Below are 24,645 nucleotides of genomic sequence, written 5' to 3' on the forward strand. Positions count from 1 at the left end.
CACAGCGACGAATACAACGGGCACGATGACAGCCGTAGCGTCCCCTGCAGCTGTCGTAATGCAGCCGCCCAGAGAGCCGCCGACCTTCCATTGATCACCAAGCGACGACCCCGAAACCTGGCTCGAGACGTTCGAAAGGGTCTCAACCTTCAACAACTGGGACTCCGAGTACAAGCTGCGCCACGTCTACTTTTACCTTGAAGGCGCAGCAAGGACCTGGTTCGAGAATCGGGAGTCCACTCTTCGAACCTGGGACGTCTTTCGCACCGCTTTCCTGGAGACGTTCGCAAGCGTCGTCCGAAAGGAAAGGGCCGCAGCCTTGGTGGAGACACGGGTCCAACTTCCAAATGAAAGCATGGCCATCTTTGCAGAGGAAATTACCCCGCTGTTTCGCCACGCTGACCCTGCCATGCCCGAGGACAACAAAGTCCGCTTCCTCATACGAGGGGTAAAGCAAGAGCTCTTCGCTGGTCTGATGCGGAACCCACCTTCGACAGTCCAAGAATTCGTCTCAGAAGCGACGACGATTGAGAAGACGTTGGAAATGCGAACTCGCCAGTACAATCGCTGTTCGATTGAAGACAGCCCAGCTGTTCATGCCGTCGCCTCCGACGACCTGCGCGAAACCATCCGAGCGATCGTTCGGGAGGAACTGCGTAAGCTGTTACCCTCACCACAGCCTCAAGTGGACTCGATCGCAGAGCTCGTTCGATCAGAAATTCAACAGTCACTGGGTGTTCCTCAGCCAGCGCTGCCTCAGCCGAAAGCCATGAGCTACGCTGCAGCAGCCCGGCGCTACGTTCCCCCTCCGCGCCCACGTCAAAAGACCGCATCGCCACAGTTCGGCCGCCAGACGCCGCCGCCGCCACCACCACCGATGCCCTACCGTCCTCCTGTCACCCAGCGCTATGCCCGCGCTACTCGCCAAGGAAGACCGACGTTTGGCGCGCCCCAGACAACCGCCCGCTCTGCTACCACTGCGGGGAAGCCGGCCACACCTACCGCCGCTGCCAGTACCGACAGATGGGGCTACGCGGATTCGCCGTCAACACACCGTGCCCGCAGCCAGGCGAACGGCCCCACGACATCGACGACTACCTCACCCGAACACAGTGGCAAGAACGACGACCTTCCCGCTCGCCGTCACCAGGCCGCTACATGACACCGCACCGTCGGCAGCACACTGGCCCAAACCGGGGCCGGTCACCTAGCCCGTATCCCGGAAACTAAGGCAGCAACCGATGGAGGTGTGGTTGCTCTACGACGAAATGCCGAAGATCCTGCGCGGCCGCCGACGACGACAACGCGACGAGACCTGCAGAACACGACGCGAAGCAGACGAAGCCCTGACGACGAAACCTCGGTCCCTGAAGAAGACCTGTCTTCGCGACGTAGAAGCAGCGGGACAAGCCGAGCTAGCCGGGACCCGACGCCGCGATTTAACCGCAACGCAAGACGACGGATTAGCGACCTCGATGTACTATTCGACGGCCACAACGTCACCGCTCTCGTCGACACTGGAGCCGACTATTCCGTCATCAGTGGGCCGTTCGCAGCAAAGTTGAAGAAAGTTAGGACCGCTTGACAAGGCCTCGAAATACGGACCGCTGGGGGCCATCTAATAACTCCGGCTGGAGTCTGTACCGCAAGAGTCACCATCAATAACCGGACTTATCCTGCGAGCTTTGTAATCATACAGCATTGCTCCAGGGATGCGATACTTGGGATGGACTTCCTAAGCCACCACGGCGCCGTCATTGATCTGAGGTCTGAGTCAATAACACTAACCTCAGAAAAAGCGCTGCCGCCACACACGACGCCAGGAAACCCCGTATTGGATGTGATAGAAGAGCACGTCACCATTCCGCATCTCTCCAGCATAATCATTTCCGTCGGCACCGAAGAACCCGCAAACCTTGAAGGTGTCATCGAGGGCGATCAGCACCCACTTCTTAATCGTCAGGTCTGCGTCGCAAGAGGCATAGCCGAGCTGTGTGATGGCAAAGCAAAGGTGGTGCTGACAAACTTCAGCCACGAATATAGGCACCTCAACATTGGTACGACGGTCGCCTACATCCACGAATTCGTGGACGATAGCAATGCTTTCACCCTCTTCGATGCTACCGAACCTGCTTCAACGGATCGATGAACCCAACCCGATTTCGACGTCAACCCGAGCCTCCCGAAGCACAAGGAAGACCAGCTAAAAGCCCTGCTCCTACAATCTAAGGACTGCTTCTCGTCGTCTTCAAGGATCCGACAGACCCCAGTCGCGAAACATCGCATCATAACAGAAGAAAGTGTTCGACCAATCCGTCAGAGCCCGTACCGAGTTTCGACGCGAGAACGCGAGGCTGTCAAGAAACAGGTCGACGAAAAGCTACGCGACGACATCATCCAGCCGTCCAAGAGTCCGTGGGCGTCACCTGTGGTGCTAGTGAGGAAGAAGGATGGAACCCTACGTTTTTGCGTCGACTATCGTTGCCTGAACAAGGTCACGAAGAAGGACGTGTACCCTCTCCCACGAATAGACGACGCCCTAGATCTCCACAACGCCATGTACTTTTCGTCGATGGACCTCAAGACCGGCTACTGGCAAATCGAAGTCGACGAGAGAGACCGAGAAAAGACTGCCTTCATAACACCAGACAGCCTGTTCGAGTTCAAGGTCATGCCCTTTGGTCTTTCCTCGGCACCCGCGACTTTCCAACGTGTCATGGATACAGCACTTGCTGGCTTGAAGTGGCAGACTTGCCTCGTGTACTTGGACGAGGTTGTTGTGTTTGCCTCAAACTTCTATGAACACCTACGGCGGCTTGAAGATGTGCTTCAAGCAATAAAGTGCTCCGGACTCACCCTGAAGCCAGAAAAGTGTCGCTTTGCGTACGAGGGGCTCTTGTTCTTGGGACACATGATAAGCAAGTCCGGAGTACGCCCTGACCCGCAGAAGACAGTTGCCATCGCTACATTCCCGCCACCTGACGACAAGAAGGCCGTGCGTCGATTTCTCGGCCTGTGCACTTATTACTGGCGGTTCGTCAAAAACTTTGCCCGCATCGCCGAGCCACTTACTAAGCTTACCAGGGCCGACGTCGAGTTCAAGTGGGAAACGGCGCAGGAGGAAGCATTTCAAGAACTAAAACGATGCCTGCAGACGCCTCCGTTAGTCGCGCATTTCGACGAATACGCCCACACAGAAGTGCACACCGACGCAAGCAATGTAGGACTCGGCGCCGTTCTTGTGCAGAGGACTGACGGATTGGAAAGGGTAATCCGCTATGCTAGTCGGTCGCTATCAAAGGCGGAAGCCAACTATTCTACGACAGAAAAGGAGTGCCTTGCCATAATTTGCACTACATCAAAGTTTCGCCCCTACCTTCACGGCAGGCCCTTCAAAGTTGTAAGCGACCACCACGCCCTGTGTTGGCTAGCTAACTTAAAGGACCCTTCAGCTCGTCTCGCACGATGGAGCTTGAGACTTCAAGAATTCGACATTACCGTCGTTTACAAGTCCGGAAGAAAACACTCTGACGCCGACTGCCTATCTCGAGCCCCCGTGGACCCGCCGCCGCAAGACGACCAGGACGTTGACTACTTCTTGGGAACCATAAGTGCCGACGACTTCGCTGAACAACAGCGATTCAACCCGGAACTCAGAGGCCTTATGGAATACCTCGAGGGCAAGAACGCCATCGTTCCGAAAGTGTTCAAGCGAGCACTGGCGTCGTTTTTCTTACGCAACGGTGTTCTCCAAAAGAAGAACTTCTCACCACATCGAGCCAAGCACCTTCTCGTGGTGCCTTCAGAATTGCGACCAGAAGTCCTCGAGGCCCTGCACGACGACCCGACAGCAGGACACCTCGGTGTTTCCCGAACGCTGGCAAGAATACAGGAAAAGTACTACTGGCCGCGCCTTGCCGCCGACGTCACTCGCTACGTAAGGACATGCCGAGACTGTCAGCGACGCAAGACACCGCCTACAAGACCAGCGGGCTTTCTTCAGCCGATCGAGCCAGCTCGGCGACCGTTCCAGCAGATCGGGATGGACTTACTGGGGCCGTTCCCAACGTCGACTAGTGGTAATAAGTGGATCTTCGTAGCTACCGACTACCTGACCCGCTACGCCGAAACAAGGGCCCTACCAAGAGGCAGTGCCGCCGAGGTAGCGAAGTTCTTCGTTGAAGACATCCTTCTGCGTCATGACGCCCCAGTGGTCCTCATCACCGACAGAGGTACGGCGTTTACCGCGGACCTAACTCAGGCGATCTTGAGGTACAGCCAGACAAGCCACCGCCGGACCACTGCCTACCACCCTCAGACCAACGGCCTGACCGAGCGTCTAAATAAGACCATCGCCGACATGGTGGCCATGTACGTCGACGTCGAACACAAGACGTGGGACGCCATCCTTCCGTACGTGACCTTCGCGTACAACACAGCCGTACAAGAAACGACGCAGATGACGCCATACAAGTTGGTCTACGGACGGAGCCCGGCAACGACGCTCGACGCCATGTTACCAAACGTGACCAACGAGGAAAACATCGACGTGACCACCTACCTACAGCGCGCCGACGAAGCACGACAGGTCGCCCGCCTACGGATTAAGAACCAGCAGACGACTGACAGCCGCCGCTACAACCTTCGACGACGCCACATGGAATACCAACCCGGTGACCGTGTATGGGTATGGACGCCAATACGCCGACGGGGACTTAGTGAGAAGCTTCTTCGACAATACTTCCGACCGTACAGGGTACTTCGACGCATCGGCGCACTCGACAACGAGGTCGTCCCTGACGCCATTACGAACTCTCAGCGGCGCTGTGCGCGACCTGAAGTCGTCCATGTCGTGCGCCTCAAGCTGTATTACGTGCGTTAGTGATTCTGAAGGCTATACTTTTTATTTATTATTGTACTTTCTTGCTTGCGATTAATGTTTATTGTACTTTCTTTCTTTATTGTTGTTGCATTCATTGACCATACCCCCCCCCCCCCTCTGTGTTCTTTTTTAAGCATCGGGACGATGCTTTTTCAGAGGGGGGCATTGCCACGTGCGTTCCTTATCACTTTTGTTGTATTCTGTTTTCGCCCACAAAGACTGCTAGCAACGCTCAGCGCAAACCGCGCCTCATTGTTCGAGAAGCTTCGCCATTATTGTAGATCGTTTTGTTAGGATTGCGCGCAGGCCGCGAACGGCCTAGATTGTTCCAGAGCTTGCGCGACCACCAGTGATAAGACTGGAATATTCGACGTCACATGCATAAATGCCGACGCCCTTCACCACTTGTCAGTTGATCGACAGTCGACGCTCTGTTCGCCGCTATCAGTGCATTGCTGTAGTTTGTCTTTCAGTTTACCGGCCACAAGTTCGGCCAAATAAAGAGTTTCATCTCTCACGTGCTGACTGCTGCCTTCGACGACGTCACGACCACGTGACAACATATAACACAACCACAGATAAACCTTTATCACAGTTGTCAACTATGGATACCCTACAAATGTTACTTGTGACCTTTCACGACAACTCATGGCCTCAAACACAATGAGCGAAATGAAGCAACGATGCGTAAATGTGTTACTTACAGGGTTAAAAGAGCTGCACAAAAATAACACAAAAATAATAGGTGTCACAGTGCACCACAGCTGCGACGCAAATAAGATATTCGGCAGATCCCACGCGTTGTGGGATCTGATGCCGAATACCTGCCGTGGCTCTGTGGTAGAATATTTGGTTGCCGCGCAGAATGCTTGCGTTCGAATATTGCTGAGATTCTAATTATTATTCTTTCCTTAGTAAAGTGAAGCTTTGGGCTAGTTGGTTTTGCATTATGAAATAGCAACGGCGCGATGTTGTATACGGGGACACACAAGAAAAGCAACACGTCCATAATAGTTTAGAGCAGCGCAAAAGACGGGACAAAGTACAAGAAGTTCACAGACGAAGGTTTTCGCATCTGTGATCTTCTTGTCGTTTGTCCCGTCTTTTGCGCTGCTCTAAAATATTATGGAACCTTACCAACTTGCCCAGCTGTCGACTTTGCTACAAAGCAACACAGACTCGTGAGTAATCTTTCCATTCGTCGGGTCAACGCTGCCGATGTCGGATTTTCTTAACGCTCTCGCATTTAAATTACTGATGTCTGTTCTGGCCGTTCCTGGGCAGATATAAACTGTCAATCACCTGTGGTGCATACCCGTACACCGCGGCCCGTGGTCAATGGGTATGTGTCACACGCGTCTAGAGGGAAGGGTTTGACGAAGTACGCAACAGGATTTTCACGTTATTCATGCCATGACCCGACAGTCATATTCGCCAAGTCCTCTTGCCCTCCCATGCCAATTTTGGTCTACACCAAGTTAAGGAGGCGTTCATGAGAACACCCAGACGTAGGCGGCTAGATAGATAGAGAGATAGATACGTAGATAGAAACGCTCGATGTGGAAAAGGTTCGCTTAGAAATGCTTCGCATTTAAAATATTTTGAGGGTGCGCTTAAAAGCTAGAACTCTTAGATATCTTACTTGATCATAGCTTCCAATTGAGAATGCACAGCAGAGTACAGATAAATAGCATGTATGTTATTTCAAGATCACTTTCGACCCAGAACACATCGAGCAAAACAAACTAGCAAAGAGTGCAGTACGACGTAAAAGCTAAACTCTTGAGTATGTAACTTGATCACAGCTTTCAATTTAGAATGTGCCAGAGTACATATCAATACCACTTATATTATTCCGACATCACCTATTGGCCAGAACACAGTTAGTAAAACACTCAGCGAGGAGCAGAGAGCGCACTATGACTTAAATGCTAAAACTCTTGAGTATGTACCTTGATCACAGCTTTCAATTTATAATGCGCCAGAGTACATATCAATACCACTTATGGTATTCCGACATGCCTTATTATCCGGAGCACAATAAGTAAAACACTCAGCGAGGAGCAAAGAGTGCTTTATGACTTAAAAGCTGAAACACCTAAGTATGTAACTTCATCACAACTTTCAAATTAAAATGCGCAAGAGTACTATCAATACCACTTATGGTTTTCCCACATCACTTATAGAGAACACAATTAGTAAAACACTCAGCCAGGAGCAGAGAGTGCAGTATGACCTAAAAGCTAAAACTCTTGGGTATGTAACTTCATCACAGCTTTATATTTAGAATGCGCCAGAGTACATATCAATACCACTTATGGTATTCCGACATGACTTATTATCCATAGCACATTAAGTAAAATACTGAGCGAGGAGCAAAGAGTGCTTTATGACTTAAAAGCTGAAGCACCTAATTATGTAACTTCATCACAGCTTTCAAATTAGAATGCGCCAGAGCATATATCAATACCACTTATTGTATTCCGACATGCCTTATTATCCAGAAGACAATTAGTAAAACACTCAGCGAGGAGCAAAGAGTGCTTTATGACTTAAAAGCTGAAACACCTAAGTAGGTAACTTCATCACACTTTCAAATTAAAATGCGCAAGAGTACTATCAATACCACTTATGGTTTTCCCACATCACTTATTATAGAGAACACAATTAGTAAAACACTCAGCCAGGAGCAGAGAGTGCAGTATGACTTAAAAGCTAAAACTCTTGAGTATATAACTTCATCACAGCTTTATATTTAGAATGCGCCAGAGTACATATCAATACCACTTATGGTATTCCGACATGACTTATTATCCATAGCACATTAAGTAAAATACTGAGCGAGGAGCAAAGAGTGCTTTATGACTTAAAAGCTGAAGCACCTAAATATGTAACTTCATCACAGCTTTCAAATTAGAATGCGCCAGAGCATATATCAATACCACTTATGGTATTCCGACATGCCTTATTATCCAGAACACAATTAGTAAAACACTCAGCGAGGAGCAGAGAGCGCAGTATGACTTAAAAGCTAAAACTCTTGAGTATGTAACTTGATCACCGCTTTAAATTTAGAATGCGCCAGAAGAAGCTTTTTGCATTAGTCGCGCTTTTGTTGCAGTGTTCACAGTCTCGTTTAGCATACTATGCAGACTGATGTCAGTGCTCTTTGGATTGGTGCTGGGATGTCACAGTACGAAAAAAGAGCAATACGTCGGGCTTATTTTAGTAAGCGTCTTGGCAACAAATCGTTGGTGTGAATGTGAGATGGTAGTATTGTGTAAATGCAGCTTAGAGGCGCGCGCGTAAAACAGATACAAACGACTGTAATCGCTCCTCTCATTTTCAGCGTAGGCGATGAAAGGGAGAACGTCTTTGTGATTGGAATATACGTGATCCGGCGAAAGCGCGAAATTTGGTGATATAAATATTCTTTCAGAAATTGTTGTCTATATAGATGAAGTGGTAACATGGAGCGTACTCATGTAAAGGAATTTCACTGATTAACGGCTCATCATAAAAGAAGGCATTACGTGCAAACACGGACAAAAGAGAAAAAGACAACACAAAAGGCGTCGCGGAAGTACACTGAATTAAGCAGCTGAGATTTCTGTGGTTTTAACAGCCACACATCGTACTTAGGAAGGAAGAATGGTTAGCGTAAGAGGTAAAAATACAGCAGAGTGGATCAGAGGGCTGATACACTAGGGAAAGGAATGAACAGGTCACGTCCTCAGAAGGACAGATATACGAAGAGTTGGGAAGCATAGCCGTTTGGTGAGGTTAAAAATTTCCAGACACAGATGGGATCAGCTCGCGCAGGAAATGGATGCAGACTGGTGGGAGCTGCCTTCGTGCTGCACTGGGCATAGGATGAGCTGACAGCGGCAATAATAGTATTGCCATTCGTAGCACTGGTTCCGACACACAAACAAGCATACATACTGGACAAATTTTAGGTGGCATGGTTCTAGCCCTATGCATCTACCTAACTACTCATGAGAGATGTTTTCTCGATTAACACCTGCTAGTATAGCAATACGCATGTGAACCCCAGGTTGTCGAAATTTTCCGGAGCCCTCCACTACGGCGTCTCTCATAATCATATCGTACTTTGGGATGTTAAACCCCAGATATTATTATTATTATTATTATTATTATTATTATTATTATATTATTATTATTATTATTATTATTATTATTATTATATAAACGGGATCATAGTTCGTATATTGAATTCTTAGAAAAAAGCGCCTCTGACAGGCCGGCTGAGTTTTGGAAGTATGTACGTAAACGGTCCAGCAAAAGCGGAGAGTCCTTCAGACTACTGGACTCAAATGGGGTAGAAGTGCATGCCGTCGCTGACTGTTTTGCCACGCATTTCTCATGCGTTTATAAGGCCTCAGACTCTAGCACTGATATCAGACAACAGCCCAAGGCGGTTAGCTCATCCAGTGCTTTGTCGCTGGATGAAAATCTTATCTGCGAATGCATTAAGCGCTTAAAACCATCCTTATCATGTGGGCCAGATGGCATCCCCTCCGCCATACTAAAAGCTTATGGTAGTATATTTGTCCCAGTACTAACTACGATATTTAATAACTGCCTGGACACTTCCACATTTCCAAGCATGTGGAAAACTGCTCGTGTTTTTCCAGTATTTAAGTCGGGCTCTAAAACAGATGCTTCTAATTATCGCCCGATTTCTCTACTATGTGCCACATCAAAGATCTTCGAGCTGGCTCTTCACGACATATTGTCTTTTAGTGTGAAAAACTCATTGATTCCTAATCAACATGGTTTTCTCGCTGGCCGCTCAACTACCACAAATCTTGCTAGTTTCATGACGCAGATCTCCACACCTATTTCGCAGAGAGGACAGGTTGACGTAATTTACTGTGACCTGAGCAAGGCTTTTGACGTAGTCAGCCACACGCTGATTATGGTTAAACTTGCGCACTTTGATGTTGACTTGTCAGTTGTGAATCTCCTGCAGAGCTATCTGCTCAATAGATGTTGTTATGTTGCCGTAAATGGCCAAACGTCTTCTTTGTATAAAGTGACTAGTGGGGTCCCTCAAGGGTCGGTATTAGGCCCACTCCTATTTTTAATTTACGTTAATGATGTTTCTTTTGCCATTCGTAATTCTTCTTTCCTCTTGTATGCCGATGACATCAAGATTTTTAAGGAAATTCATTCAGTTAACGACTGTCGCTTGCTGTAGTCAGACTTGCGCTCTTTTTCCGAATGGTGCGACGGTAATAACCTTTCTCTGAATACCTCGAAGACAAAATTCATGTCTATCACTCGCAAAACATCTAGCGTGTCATTTCAATACTCTGTCAATTCTGTGCCGTTATGCAAGGTTTATGAAATCAGTGATCTTGGTGTTGTTGTTGACAGCGCGTTAAACTTTTCTTCTCACGTTAAGCGTGCTGCTATGCGGGGCCTTCGTTCTCTCGGATGTTTTTGTAGAATATCTCGAGAATTCAGGTCTCCCATGGCCCTACACAAATTGTACACGGCAATATGTCTTCCGCAACTTGAGTATGCGTCCGTGATATGGAATGGCTTTGCTCAATCCAGCGGTAACACCATTGAACGAGTCCAGAAAAAATTCCTCAGCATATATAACCATCGCTTCGCTAAAAATGACTCTGTATCTCGTTCAAGTACTGCTGAATTATTATCACTGCCATCACTTCACTGCCGACGAAATCGCTCTGATCTCTTATTTCTTTACAAGCTAGTCCACGGTATCATATCCTGCCCTGTACTTCTCAATTGTGTAAATTTTCGAATTCCGCGTAAGTTAACCAGAGAGAACAGACCGTTTCATGTACCCGCCTGCTTCTTCCAACACTCTACCGTTCACAGAATACAAAGTCTCTATAATGTTAATTTTCTTGATCTTGACGTTTTTCATAGCCCACAATCATTGATTTTATCCGAGCTTTGCACTGTTTTGACATAGTGTGGCACAATGTACAGTCTTCCCTTCTCAGTCTTTCCACATAGTTGTATATATGCAATCTAATTTTTTATGCCCCGTCAATATTTCTCGTGTTGTCTTATTTTACTCCTCCCCTTTTGTGTTCATTTCTCTTTGTCTACGTGTTTTTGCTCTTTTTATTTCTGAAAACTGTCTGTATTGTATTGTTTATTTTTATTGTTTTTTTTTGCGTGCGCCAGCACAAAGACCTTACGGTTGTTCCTGGGCACGTTAAATAAATCATTGATTGATTGATTGATTGATTGATTGATTGATTGTTATTATTATTAATACGCATGTCCGCAATCAATGATTATGTGTGGCGTTTTTTCTGTGACAAGGCGTCTATGGTGGCATAGCTATAAGTGGTGAATTTTCAATAAACGTTCACTTGGCAGTACAGCGCTAGTCCTTTTGTATGTGTTCCTTTTTTGTCTAGTTTTCGCATCCATCTACCGTAGCGTACGAGTAAATGGTACCTGTATGGCCTCCTTTGTATATCCGTGGTTTGTTCAATGGTACCCTAATATTCATGTAGATAGTATGTCCGACAGCTATCCATCGTTTTTCTTACAAAAAAGCACGTTACACGTACGCGACCTCAGAATGTTGGATCAGTCATGAACTTTGAAGAGACGCTTGTGCTTCACTGGGCCACCGAGGTGATGTTCTGAGAAAAGGCGAGCATTAAACGGCGCGCAACCAGTGCTGGCATAGTCTCTCAGCGCACCGGTGGTAGAGACTAACTCTTGCACTTTCTGCCTTTTCTTTGATGGCACGTTGCGATACTGTCTTATCACTCTCGCATTTTACGTAAACGGCGGCATCAAATTTTCGCCTCGAGTGTCGCTGCGTGTTCTGTCGCAGTTAAACCTGCATCAACGTATCTTCCGCACTTGGTTGAGCGGGTCGATTGCATTGCATGCTAATTTTGCACCTATTTATGTACCACATTTTTGGTGTTACTTAAGCACCTCCGACATGCCATTCTACGCAGTGCAACGTTGCCTGGGACAGATGTTTTGCTTCCCGCTAGCCTTCGGTGTGCCTGCGGCGCTGATGGTACTGGCACTTGGTAAGTGTCATCGTGGAGCGCTGATTTTGCACTGACTCTCGTGCGCTTCTGCAGTCCTCTTCATGGTCGGAAGGCCCCTCTATCGCATGGTGCCCCCGGCTGGAAACGTCGTCGTGCGTGTGCTGCAGTGTATATGGGTGAGCCATTCTCGCATTCCTTCGCGTAAAACTGCCGAAAGGCGCAATGCGAAAATGCCCGACCTATACGCAGGCGTGTGCCGTAAAACCATGCAGTATTGGCCTTACATATAGCCGTTATATATCAGCCATATATATGATCCCAACGATTTAGTACATATGAAACTATATCCATACGAAGTCAACGGATCACAAAGCCAAGGCAAGCATAGAGAACGTTTTTAAAGACGATAGTCTTTCTTGGGTAACTTAAACGCAGAAAATTTGGTCTGTCTGTCTGTCTGTCTGTCTGTCTGTCTGTCTGTCTGTCTGTCTGTCTGTCTGTCTGTCTGTCTGTCTGTCTGTCTGTCTGTCTGTCACCCGATTCAGCCACCCGGCCAAAGTTGAACCACTTGCTTACCGCCCACCCATCTTTAACTGGTACGGCTGTTCATACTTGTGAACGCTGTCAATCAAAAAGTAAATATTACGCATATCTGAGGCGCAACATCACCATGTAAGTATTAGGTGGTGTGTTCCTTTGTTAGAAAATACATAGATACATAATTCTAAAGACCCCAGTTTCTTAAGCTGCGGCTGCGCTGAAAATTCCATGCTATGCGCGCCGACGAACGCCCTCTGCCACGGTGGAACGAAACCCTCTGCACAAGCTCATGTTTTCTGATGTATTGCCAGATGGCGTCCATATCTCACGCAGCGTAGACGCAGCGCCTCCTCTATCGTCTTTACACGGCATTTGCAGCGGAGCACGCAGATGCGCGGCCAATTTTTTGTATATGTAGGACTTCTTATGAAGGCATTCAAGAATCACTAAAGGTTTCTAAATCTTTCACTGATGTTACAGGAAGTCGCATAAAATAGGGAAAGTGCCTGGGGTTTTGACATGGAGCAGTGCGCCTCTGCGAGGATACGAAGTCAGAACCTCTGTTTTTTCTAGCACTGTACACTACCAATTGCGTGCAGGGGCAGCGGTCCATTTTCTTGAGTATTTATGTGAGGTGTGCGAGTCTTCGGAAGATAGAATACTCGCAGAAGGACTTGTTTTTGGGCTAGTTGGTGCTTGCTAATAGACATCATTAAAGTTGTTAGTAGCGCCTGTTTGTGGTTCTGTGTCTCCGTCATGTCTTTTTCGCGCTACATGATGTCTAATAGAATACTCGATTCGAATAGTGCGATATTTGGTTCGATTCGCAAGGCACTTTTACTATTGCAAATATTGCAAGAGCACAAACCTTCATAATAAGCATTTAAATCTGCTAAATTTCACAAAATTTGTTGCACAAAAATGATACGAAATAGTTGCAGCTACAAATTTACCCCTCCCCCCCGCCCGAGTGCGCTTTTGCAGATGTCGTGCCAGTACTCGGCCAGATCATGGCATTGATTATGAGTCCGAGCATGTTATTGCCGAAATTATACTCAACAAAAGTACCTAAACAAATGGGTAGCCATTTCAAATTAAGAAGAAATGTCTAAAAATAAGGATACCCAGCACTCTTTAGGGCTATCCCAGCACCTGCACTGAACATCGTGTCAAACTGTTGTCATTGCTCCTCGCAAATGAGAAAACATGCTTAGAGGCTTAGACTATTACGACAAGATTAACATATCAGTACTGGTTTGTCTAGTAAGCGGCTGTTTTCGTTGCGTCGAGGCATGTGGACACGCGCAACAGTGTTACTGCTTCTTGAACATACCAAACAGCTATCCATTCTTCTGCCTGAATGTTGTAGTCGTATTCGAAAAACATTCGATTTTCTATTATTAATTCTTATTCTCTTCGAAGCTGAATATTTCATATTCGCACGCCTCTAGTATTTATGTATGAATACACTCTACAGAGAAAGTCGGCATGTTCAATAGCCAAATATAATTATTTATTATTCTCAAAAAGCCCAGCCCTCTTAATAGGTCAACGTAGTGAAATGGTTGGAAATGAAATTCACGATCTACTGGAGCTACTGATTAGCTGTAATTCAAACTCATACTTCTGGTAAAAAAATGGTTGATCCCTACGTTATACAAATCGGTATAACAGCAAAGTGAACCTTGTCTACACAGGAGTAGTTGATGATTTATTGTGCACTGAAGTATGAGAGCTTGCACAATGTCTATTGGGGTTTGGCAGGTTTGAGTACCAGTTTATGTGGATGCACCCACGCTGATGCCTAGCGGCACATCTTCATCCCGACGACTAACGTCCATCACCTACACGATGGCCTTCGCGAGGAGGAAAACAGTGACCCTGCTCGGATGGCTCCGCGAGAGCTTCTTGCTCATCAGCGATGCAGAAATACGTCGCCCCCGACAAATAAATATCTTAAAGGGGAAGTCGCTGTGGACCTCCGTAGAATTCAAACGGGCGTCTATTCAAATTTGTTGCGATTACACAAAATTTTTCCAACCTTGTATGGGCGCGATTGTGTTGCGACTCGCTACCAACCCTCTACCGCAGTCATGGGGTTGCAGTAAAGCGCCAAATAACCTCAATTGCGTACAGCATAAGTACAGAATAGAAAACTCTTTGGAGCAATGGCAGGCACTCCGGGCTAGCTCGGTCCAGAAGGTGCATTTAGCGCTCCTCGACCACGTCCGGCTGGCGGCACAAGCCAGTGGAGCTTTGCACATGGCGCCCCAACCATCTAGCTTCTAGACCCAATTCCCTCAATAAAAGTTGTTCTTCTTCTTCTTCTAACGTCCACGATACTGACTTAACCCTTGTGGTAACTGATGTAGTTAAAGGGCTGGTGACACCAAATTTAGAGGCTATAAAAAGCCTGCTGTAGGCTTCCTCTAAATGCAAGGACACTAAGCACGAAGTGTGGGACGCAGCAAACGTTTAGAATAGATTTTAATTCGCTTCCAAAGTGTGCATAAATGATCATTCTCGCGATCGAGACCCATCGATAGCGTGACAGACCCCGAGGTCACTTTGTTGGAAGTCTAACGCTAGTTTTAGTGACGTCAGGCCATATTAGAGTGCCGTGCAATGAGCGGTGGCTCACAGCTCCGCTGCACCAGGCAAGGCAAGAGAGCATCGGCTGCGAATCTACGCTCATTTTTTCTCCGCGTATTGCCGAAGCAGCCGAACTTGCTCGCATTTTGTAAAGTGCTTCGCATCTTCACGTGAACTTCCATAGGCGACTTTACAGAATTTTAGTTTGCTTTAACGTACCGGGTTACCGTAGCCGTAAATGCGAGACCTAGAGTCACTGGAAAATCAGAGTACCGCAAAGGTAGGCTGCACGCGGGCAACATTGGGTGGCGGCGGCCATGTCCCTTCCAGACCGTCCGGCGCGTTGCTAGCGTGTGTTGAGAAGTGACCGATCTTTTAGCCTCAGTGCCATGTTACGCTCGGCAGAACGGCGTTATGTGTGTGTGTGTTTCTTCAAGAGGATATTAGAAGTGATTTCGAGTCATCGACAGGTATGGATCGACTGCGCGGTTAGCGGTGTAACTAATGAAACGTACGGCGAATGTTGCCATGTGCTCGCGAACTCTCTTCATGGCTTCATCGGTCTCGTTTCGTGTCGCGCCCGGGCGTGCTCGCTAGGTCCGGAGCTGAAACATAGTTGCATTAGCGCAGTGACATTGTGCGAGATGCCATTTACTTCAACATTTGGTGAATCTTGACTGTTTGCGCTAGCTTTGCAGTCGGTGTTCAGGTTCACTGCACTCGAGAACGTTATCGAACATCGAGAACATTCAGCATTGCGTCCTTGGACTGATCGCTGACGCATACCTTACTTGCGCACCGTGCTTGCTGTTCAACTGGTTGACATGTGTAATAGAAGTTGTGTGTGAAGTTGTGCGCGACGTCTTGATTCGGAACGCCAGCAGCCGAACGCACGGGCGAATCGGCGTGCGGTAGGTAAGGTGCATCTTATCTTACGATACGTAGAAAATAGGCCATCAAAAATTATTGACATCACTACTTAATTGTTTCATTTCCTCTTTCTTGTCTCCTTAATATTCCCAACGTTGCAATGAATTTGCAAATATTTTGCTGTGTTCTGACAAGCAGTTCTTTTTTTGGCGTTGCCAGCGCGTAAACAGCTGGGGTTCGGTTTCTGCACTGATGAACTTTCTTTTTCATAATGAACTCTTATTAAAACTTCCTCGGCACGTATGTTCTTTTGATCAGAAATAGCACATCCCGGAATTTTTAAAGCGCATGCTACTGCAACACAGAATGTATATAGACCTAGGGCTCGCATAAAATCGACTCCCTCAATGCGTGGGATCTGCTTTTTTTTTTTTTTTTTTGCTGTGACCATTTCTCCCCATCTATACAGTATTTTAAGGGTACGCTCGGTGCAATGCAGCATTAGCAGAATTTCTTTGCAACAAATGTAAAAATACGCTTGATAACATTGCCTTATACCAAGTTTATCAACAGTGTTCCACGCGTCTGTTTTGTGCAATGCCAAAGATCATGCCACAATTGCCTTCAAGGTATACCAGTAAACAGTTATTATTTTAATAAATCTTCGATTTCGCTCTCGTGCGTGACACGCTTATAACTCGGATAGCATGCGTAATCTGTTCAACAGATCGAGATGTAAACAGCCGATCAAATAGAAAGGTATGTAGTTTTCAATATCGCTGACCATAGCGAACCGAAAAGGTGAAGTATCCTGTCGCGTAAGATCTTTTCCAGCAAAGTTAGTGTAGTTCACTGCAGGAAGGAGTGTTATTCGAGGGGGGCGAATTCGTTCAGGGCAACTATGCAGCCACGTAGAACGGCGCTCTTTGACATTAATTTTTCCCACACGGCAAAACGAGATTCCCAGAGTAGCGCCCCCCCCCCCCCGAAAAATGTCTGTTTACGCCCCTGTCAGCATGACGCGTTTAAAAAAGCGACGAAGTACTTCTGGGGACCGTGGTACTGCTAAATGTCCGGCCATGCTCTGCATTGAACGCACCTGCACCCAAAGCGCTTGGAAGGGATATGGCGGCGAGAGGTCACGTGATGCGAGTAAGCCAATCGCGTCGGCGGCGGCGCGCGGAAAAGAGATGCGATACTCTGAAATTTTTCCAGTGACTCTAGCGAGACCGGATAGGTCGGGCCACCTGGCGGTGTTAAGATAAATGATAAATTAGGCAAGCACAGAATTGTTCTTGCCGAAATCTAATGTATTCTACTTCTCGGCTCGTGCAGATTCTCGGCTGCGACGTTGTTCGGAATGCGTTCCCTTGTTAAACATTTTTGTCGCCATAGTCACTCAGCGAGAACAAAGAAACGCTCCTATAATTGGGGTTGCACGAAGCGTCACAAGAAGTCGATACCATCATCCGGTATTCCGCATAAGATATCCAAATTCCGTGCACGCTAATATTCTCTATTAGAGAATTTCAGCGAGTTTTGAAGGCATCCGGACGGTTGCTCGCGTGTGTGCGAGTGCAGACGATGCAGCACTGCGTGCGTCACAGCTATCTGGGCCCACGTGTTCAAGCTTCTTGCACAGTGACGTCACTGTTAACTCGGTGCCCAGAAACCGAAACCGCAAATTGTTCATATTGCCACGCCCACTTCTTGTCTTGTTTTGATGTATTCGGGTTTGACCGGCAGAGACGGTTATCAACGCTCGACGCTGTCCGCGAAGTAGTGTTCTAGAAGCGTCGCGATTGTAGTAGATCGGTTTGTTAAGATTGCGCCCCGCACGCAAATGTTCCAGCTTTGTCTAGAGATTACGCCGCCACCAGCGATATTGCTGGAAAGTTCGGTAGCGCCTGTATAAAAGCCGACGCGCGTGACCGCTTGTCAGTTGATCGACGGACGACGCCCTGTTCGCCGCTATCATTGTACAGCGTGTATTGCTGTAGTTCTAGTTCTGATTTTCCGGCCACAAGTTCGGCCAAATAAACAGTTTCATCCTGCAAACGCCGACTGCTGTCTTCGTCGACGTCACGACCACGTGACATCTGGTGGAGGTGCTGCTTCATGATCCGGACGCCACCGCGGAGCGCTGACCCAAGCCCAAGCCGCGACGAGGACGACGGCAAGGAAATCCCGGATCGTCGAACAAGCCGCAGGCAGAAGGGACTGCAGCCAGAGCACGGGCTCCTTCCCGAAAAACCCAGGCAGCCGCAGATCTCAACATCGACCACAGCGACGATGACCGACCACGTGCAGCCTGCGCCAATCCTTTTTCGCCAGCCCAAGGAGCCGCCCGCCTTCCGCGGATCGTCGTTCGAAGACCCGGAAAGCTGGCTGGAAGCCTACGACCGAGTCGCCCTTTTCAATTCCTGGACCAGTGAAGACAAGCTACAGCATGTCTTCTTCGCCTTGGAGGACGCAGCTAGAACATGGTTCGAGAACCAAGAGCGAACCCTGACAACATGGGACGTTTTTCGCAGCAGGTTCCTGGCAACATTCACCAGCGTTGTCCGGAAGGAGAGGGCCGAGGCTCTGCTCGAAACCCGCGTGCAGCTGCCAAACGAAAACGTGGCACTCTTCGCGGAAGAAATGACCCGGCTGTTCCGCCACGCTGACCCGAACATGCCTGAAGAAAAGAAGGTTCGTTTCCTCATGCGAGGAGTAAAGGAACAGCTCTTCGCTGGCCTTATGAGGAATCCGCCGAATACCGTCCAAGAATTTGTCTCCGAAGCAACAACAATCGAAAAAACGCTTGAGATGCGAACACGGCAATACAACCGCAGCCTCTCGACCACAAGCTACGCCGACGTTCAAGCGCTGGGATCCGCCGACCTGCGTGAGACGATCCGAGCAGTCGTGCAAGAGGAGCTGCGAAAACTTCTACCTTCGTCGCAACCTCAAGTAGATTCCATCGCCGACCTCGTGCGCCAGGAGATCCAGCAATCACTCGGTGCGCCTCAGCTAGTAGAGCCGCAGCCGCAAGCTATGAGCTACGCTGCTGCAGCCCGCCGTCATGCTCCTCCTCCACGCCCACGCCAAGACGATACACCGCCGCAGTACCGTCGCCAGACGCCGCCGCCGCCACCGATGCCCTACCGTCCACCTGTCGGCCATACGCCGCCGCCGCCACCGACGCCCTACCGCCCACCTGTCGGCCAGCGCTACACCCCCAGGAAGACCGATGTCTGGCGCGCCCCTGACAACCGCCCGCTCTGCTACCATTGCGGGGAGGCCGGCCACACGTACCGCCGCTGCCAGTACCGACAGATGGGACTACGAGGATTCGCCATCAACGCGCCGCGACCGCAGCCAGGCGAACGGCCTCGCGACATCGACGACTACCTAACCGGAACGCAGTGGCAAGAACGACCTCCTTCACGCTCGCCGTCGCCCGGCCGCTACATGTCACCGCACCGCCGGCCGTACACTGGCCCAAACCGGGGCCGGCCGCCTAGCCCGTATTCGGAAAACTAAGGGCAGCAACCGATGGAGGTGCGGTTGCTGTACGACGAACTACCGAAGATCCTCCGCCGACGACGACGACGTCGCGACGAAACCTTCAGAACACGACGCGAACCAGACAGACCCCTGACGACGAGATCTTGCGGACCAAAGAAGACCCGACGACGCAACATGGAAGCAGCGGAACAAACCGACGCAGCTGTGACCCGACGCCGAGACCCAACCGCAACGCAAGACGACGAACTAGCGACCTCGACGTTCTCATCGACGGCCACAACGTCACCGCTCTCGTCGATACTGGAGCCGACTATTGCGTCATCAGTGTGCCCTTCGCCACGAAGTTGAAGAAAGTTAAGACCGCTTGGGAAGGCCCCGAAATCCGCACCGCTGGAGGCCATCTGATAACGCCGATTGGTGTCTGCACGGCGAGAGTCACCATCAATAACCGGACTTATCCTGCGAGCTTTGTAATCCTACAAAACTGCTCCAGGGATGCAATACTTGGAATGGACTTCCTAAGTGAACACGGCGCCGTCATCGACCTGAGGTCCGAGTCGATAACACTAACCTCAGATAAAGCGCTCCCGCCCCGCGCGACGCCAGGGAACCATGCATTGAATGTGATAGAAGAGCAGGTGACCATTCCGCCGCGTTCCAGCGTCATTATTTCCGTCGGCACCGAAAAAGCTGAAGACATCGAAGGTGTCATCGAGAGCGATCAGCGTTTGCTGCTAGACCGTGACATTTGCGTCGCAAGGGGCATTGCTCGGTTGCATGAAGGAAAAGGAAGCGTGATGCTAACGAACTTCAGCCAGGAATACAGACACCTGAGCAGGGGCACGACGATTGCATACATCGAAGAAATCTTGGCCGTCAGCGATGCATTTGCCTTTTCAGATTCTGACGAAGCTACGACGACGATCCCTGAGCCACCCTTCGACGTAAACCCAAGTCTTCCCGCTCGCCAACAGCAACAGCTCCGACGCCTTCTGCAGGAATACAGGGACTGTTTCTCGTCGTCATCGCGGGTCCGACAAACGCCCCTTGCTAAGCACCGCATCCTAACAGAAGAAAATGCTCGACCACTCCGTCAGAGTCCCTACCGGGTTTCGACGCGGGAACGGGAGGCCGTTAAGAAACAAGTCGATGAAATGCTACGCGACGACATCATCCAGCCGTCCAACAGCCCGTGGGCGTCTCCCGTGGTGTTAGGGAAGAAGAAGGATGGGACCCTACGTTTCTGCTTCGATTATCGTCGCCTGAACAAAACCACAAAGAAGGACGTGTACCCTCTCCCACGGATAGACGACACCCTGGATCGACTCCACAACGCGAATTACTTTTCGTCGATGGACCTCAAGACCGGCTACTGGCAAATTGAAGTCGACGAGAGAGACCGAGAAAAGACCGCCTTTATAACACCGGACGGCCTGTTCGAGTTCAAGGTCATGCCTTTCGGTCTTTGCTCGGCGCCTGCGACTTTCCAACGAGTCATGGATACTGTGTTAGCTGGCTTGAAGTGGCAGACTTGCCTTGTTTACTTGGACGACGTCGTTGTGTATTCCTCGAACTTCGACGAACACCTCCAGCGACTTCAATCCGTACTTCAAGCAATCAAGAACTCCGGGCTCACCCTGAAGCCAGAAAAGTGCCGCTTCGCGTACGAGGAGCTCTTGTTTTTGGGTCACGTGATCAGCAAGACTGGAGTGCTCCCAGACCCGCAGAAAACAGCTGCCATCGCCGCTTTCCCGCCACCCACCGACAAGAAGGCCGTGCGCCGATTTCTCGGCTTGTGGGCCTATTACAGACGCTTTGTCAAAGACTTTTCACGGATCGCCGAGCCACTAACGCAGCTCACTGAAGACCGACGTCGAATTCAGGTGGCAAACAGCGCAAGTCGAAGCATTTCATGAACTGAAACGACGCCTGCAGATACCTCCGATACTTGCGCATTTCGACGAATACGCCGATACGGAGATTCACACCGATGCAAGCAGCATGGGACTCGGTGCCGTCCTTGTGCAGCGGACGGGCGGACTGGAAAGGGTTATCAGTGATGCTAGCCGGTCGCTGTCTAAAGCAGAGGTCAACTGTTCCACAACAGAAAAGGAGTGCCTCGCCATCATCTGGGCTACGTCAAAGTTTCGCCCCTACCTCTACGGCAGGCCCTTCAAAGTTGTGAGCGACCATCACGCCTTGTGTTGGCTAGCTAACTTGAAGGACCCTTCAGGTCGCCTCGCACGGTGGAGCCTAAGACTTCAAGAATTTGACATTACTGTCGTCTACAAGTCCGGAAGGAAACACTCCGACGCCGACTGCTTGTCTCGTGCCCCCGTCGACCCACCAACGCCCAACGACGACCAGGATGATGACAGCTTCTTGGGAGCCATAAGTACCGAAGACTTCGCCGAACGACAGCGAGCCGACCCGGAACTGAAGGATCTAGTGGAATACCTGGAGGGCAGGACCGTCGTTGTCCCAAAAGTATTCAGGCGAGGATTGGCATCATTTTCCTTGAAAAACAACGTCCTCGTAAAGAAGAACTTCACTCCGGCCCGAGCCAGCTACCTTATCGTTGTACCTTTGGGACTGCGACCAGAAATGTTGCATGCCCTGCACGACGACCCAACGGCTGGACACCTCGGACTTTCCCGAACGCTCGCACGACTACAAGAAAAGTACTACTGGCCGCGCCTTGCCGCCGACGTCACTCGCTACGTAAGGACGTGCCGAGACTGTCAGCGACGGAAGACACCGCCCACAAGACCAGCAGACTTCCTTCAGCCGATCGAGCCTCCTCGGTGACCATTCCAGCAGATCGGGATGGACCTCCTGGGGCCGTTCCCAACGTCGACTTGCGGAAATAAATGGATCGTCGTGGCTACCGACTACCTCACCCGCTACGCCGAAACAAAAGCCCTGCCCAAAGGCAGTGCCGCTGAGGTAGCCAAGTTCTTCGTTGAGAACATCGTCCTTCGACACGGCGCCCCAGAGGTTCTCATCACCGACAGAGGTACGGCGTTCACGGCTGACCTGACTCAGGCGATCTTGGAATACAGCCACACAAGCCACCGCCGCACCACCGCGTACCAACCACAGACCAACGGCCTCACCGAGCGTCTAAATAAGACCATCGCCGACATGCTGGCCATGTACGTCGACGTCGAACACAAGACGTGGGACGCCATCCTTCCGTACGTGACCTTCGCGTACAACACGGCCGTACAGGAAACGACGCAGATGACGCCATACAAGTTGGTCTACGGACGGAGCCCGGCAACGACGCTCGACGCCATGCTACCAAACGTGACCGACGAGGAAAACATCGACGTGACCACCTACCTACAGCGCGCCGAAGAAGCACGACAGCTCGCCCGCCTACGGATCAAGAACCAGCAGACGATTGACAGCCGCCGCTACAACCTTCGACGACGCCACATGGAATACCAACCAGATGACCGTGTATGGGTATGGACGCCAATACGCCGACGAGGACTTAGTGAGAAGCTTCTTCGACGATACTTCGGACCGTACAGGATACTTCGACGCCTGGGCACACTCGACTATGAGGTTGTCCCAGACGGCATTACGAACTCCCAGCGGCGCCGTGCGCGACCTGAAGTCGTCCATGTCGTGCGCCTTAAGCCGTTTTTCGCGCGTTAGCGAGCCTGGGGACTCTATTTTCTTTTCCTTTGTTATTGTAATTTATTTGTGTATACAGTTGTTTTTTTTTCTCTTCTATGTTCTTTCACAAGCATCGGGACGGTGCTTTGTCAGAGAGGGGCATTGCCACGCCCACTTCTTGTCTTGTTTTGATGTATTCGGGTTTGACCGGCAGAGACGGTTATCAACGCTCGACGCTGTCCGCGAAGTAGTGTTCAAGAAGCGTCGCGATTGTAGTAGATCGGTTTGTTAAGATTGCGCCCCGCACGCGAATGTTCCAGCTTTGTCAAGAGATTACGCCGCCACCAGCGATATTGCTGGAAAGTTCGATAGCGCCTGTATAAAAGCCGACGCGCGTGACCGCTTGTCAGTTGATCGACGGACGACGCCCTGTTCGCCGCTATCATTGTACAGCGTGTATTGCTGTAGTTCTAGTTCTGATTTTCCGGCCACAAGTTCGGCCAAATAAACAGTTTCATCCTGCAAACGCCGATTGCTGTCTTCGTCGACGTCACGACCACGTGACAATATAAGTAAGGCGATATCAAAATATTTAGCGTGAATACATGAATCTTGCGGCGTGTATCATGTTTTCTAGAGCAATAAGAAATGTTTCCAACAAAGAACGCACAAGCCAAACATTTGGTGGCACTACCCCTTTAACATACACACCGACACAGCATAGGGCGAATCCCGCGCAAAGGTGGCGTCAACAAGCACGTAGTGAACACTGGTACTCGATATGCACTGATTCAAAGCGTCGTCATCTGACGAGACAAGGCGTGCGCTCACCAGTAATAGGCTAACCTACGCCTGTTGTCATGCATATACCACACCGCGCTTCAGGAATGTGAGAGGCAAAGCTCGTAGCTTGAGCCGTGAACGCAGCACGAAATTGCACCAAATCACTCACCAAATCATGTTGCACCAAATCACTCAGTGCGCACATTCGCCCATCGGCCTCATTGCCTTTGTGTGCCTCTTACTGCAGCAGTTTTATTTGTCGGTGCTATCACACTCGAAGCAGTAGGCGGCGGAGAAACGGCGTTGCTGCATGTGGAAGCTGCACTACTCTGTCGACGAGACAAAGCACGTACTGTGTGGTCACCAAACCCAGTCATTGCGTGCGGCACATTGCACCGACCGTGGAGTGACCTACAATAATGCATTGAAAGCCTCCGTTGCACTGAAACTACCAAAGCGCTCCCTTTCGGTTCTCATTTGTGTCATGATGCAAGGCTTCACTTCGCCGCTTCTGGACGGCGACACCACCCCGCCAACGAAGATCACTGGGAGAGAGATGTGTAAGAGATATATGAAGCTGCACTTGTAACGCCTCGTGCATGTGTGTCGGTGGCGCGGGGGGTATAGCGGCGGGCACCTTGCGTCGCCGGAGGGGAGGTCGTGGGTTCGATTCGCAGGTCATCGAAATCTACGTAACTTTTTCTTTTGGATTTTCTTTGTTATCTGCTCGTGTATATTTTGCCGACGTCACTTCCACGCCGGAAATGATGTCACTGAAGTTTTGGTGGACCCCGCATAAAACACTTGCGT

The 24,645-nt window shown here is 49.7% G+C and overlaps 1 protein-coding gene across 1 annotated transcript in view; it reads left to right on the plus strand.

Annotated features, from left to right (window-relative positions):
* The window catches only part of LOC119383896 (peptide transporter family 1), a 658,636-nt gene that overhangs the window by 389,444 nt on the left and 244,547 nt on the right, over positions 1 to 24,645 (plus strand). The window contains exons 7-8 of the mRNA XM_037652169.1: positions 11,872 to 11,949; positions 12,004 to 12,086. Of these exons, the coding sequence (XP_037508097.1) occupies positions 11,872 to 11,949; positions 12,004 to 12,086 (161 nt within the window). The remainder of the gene's footprint in view (positions 1 to 11,871; positions 11,950 to 12,003; positions 12,087 to 24,645) is intronic.

The sequence above is a fragment of the Rhipicephalus sanguineus genome, chromosome 1, assembly GCF_013339695.2.
Source record: "Rhipicephalus sanguineus isolate Rsan-2018 chromosome 1, BIME_Rsan_1.4, whole genome shotgun sequence".
Lineage (NCBI taxonomy): Eukaryota > Metazoa > Arthropoda > Arachnida > Ixodida > Ixodidae > Rhipicephalus > Rhipicephalus sanguineus.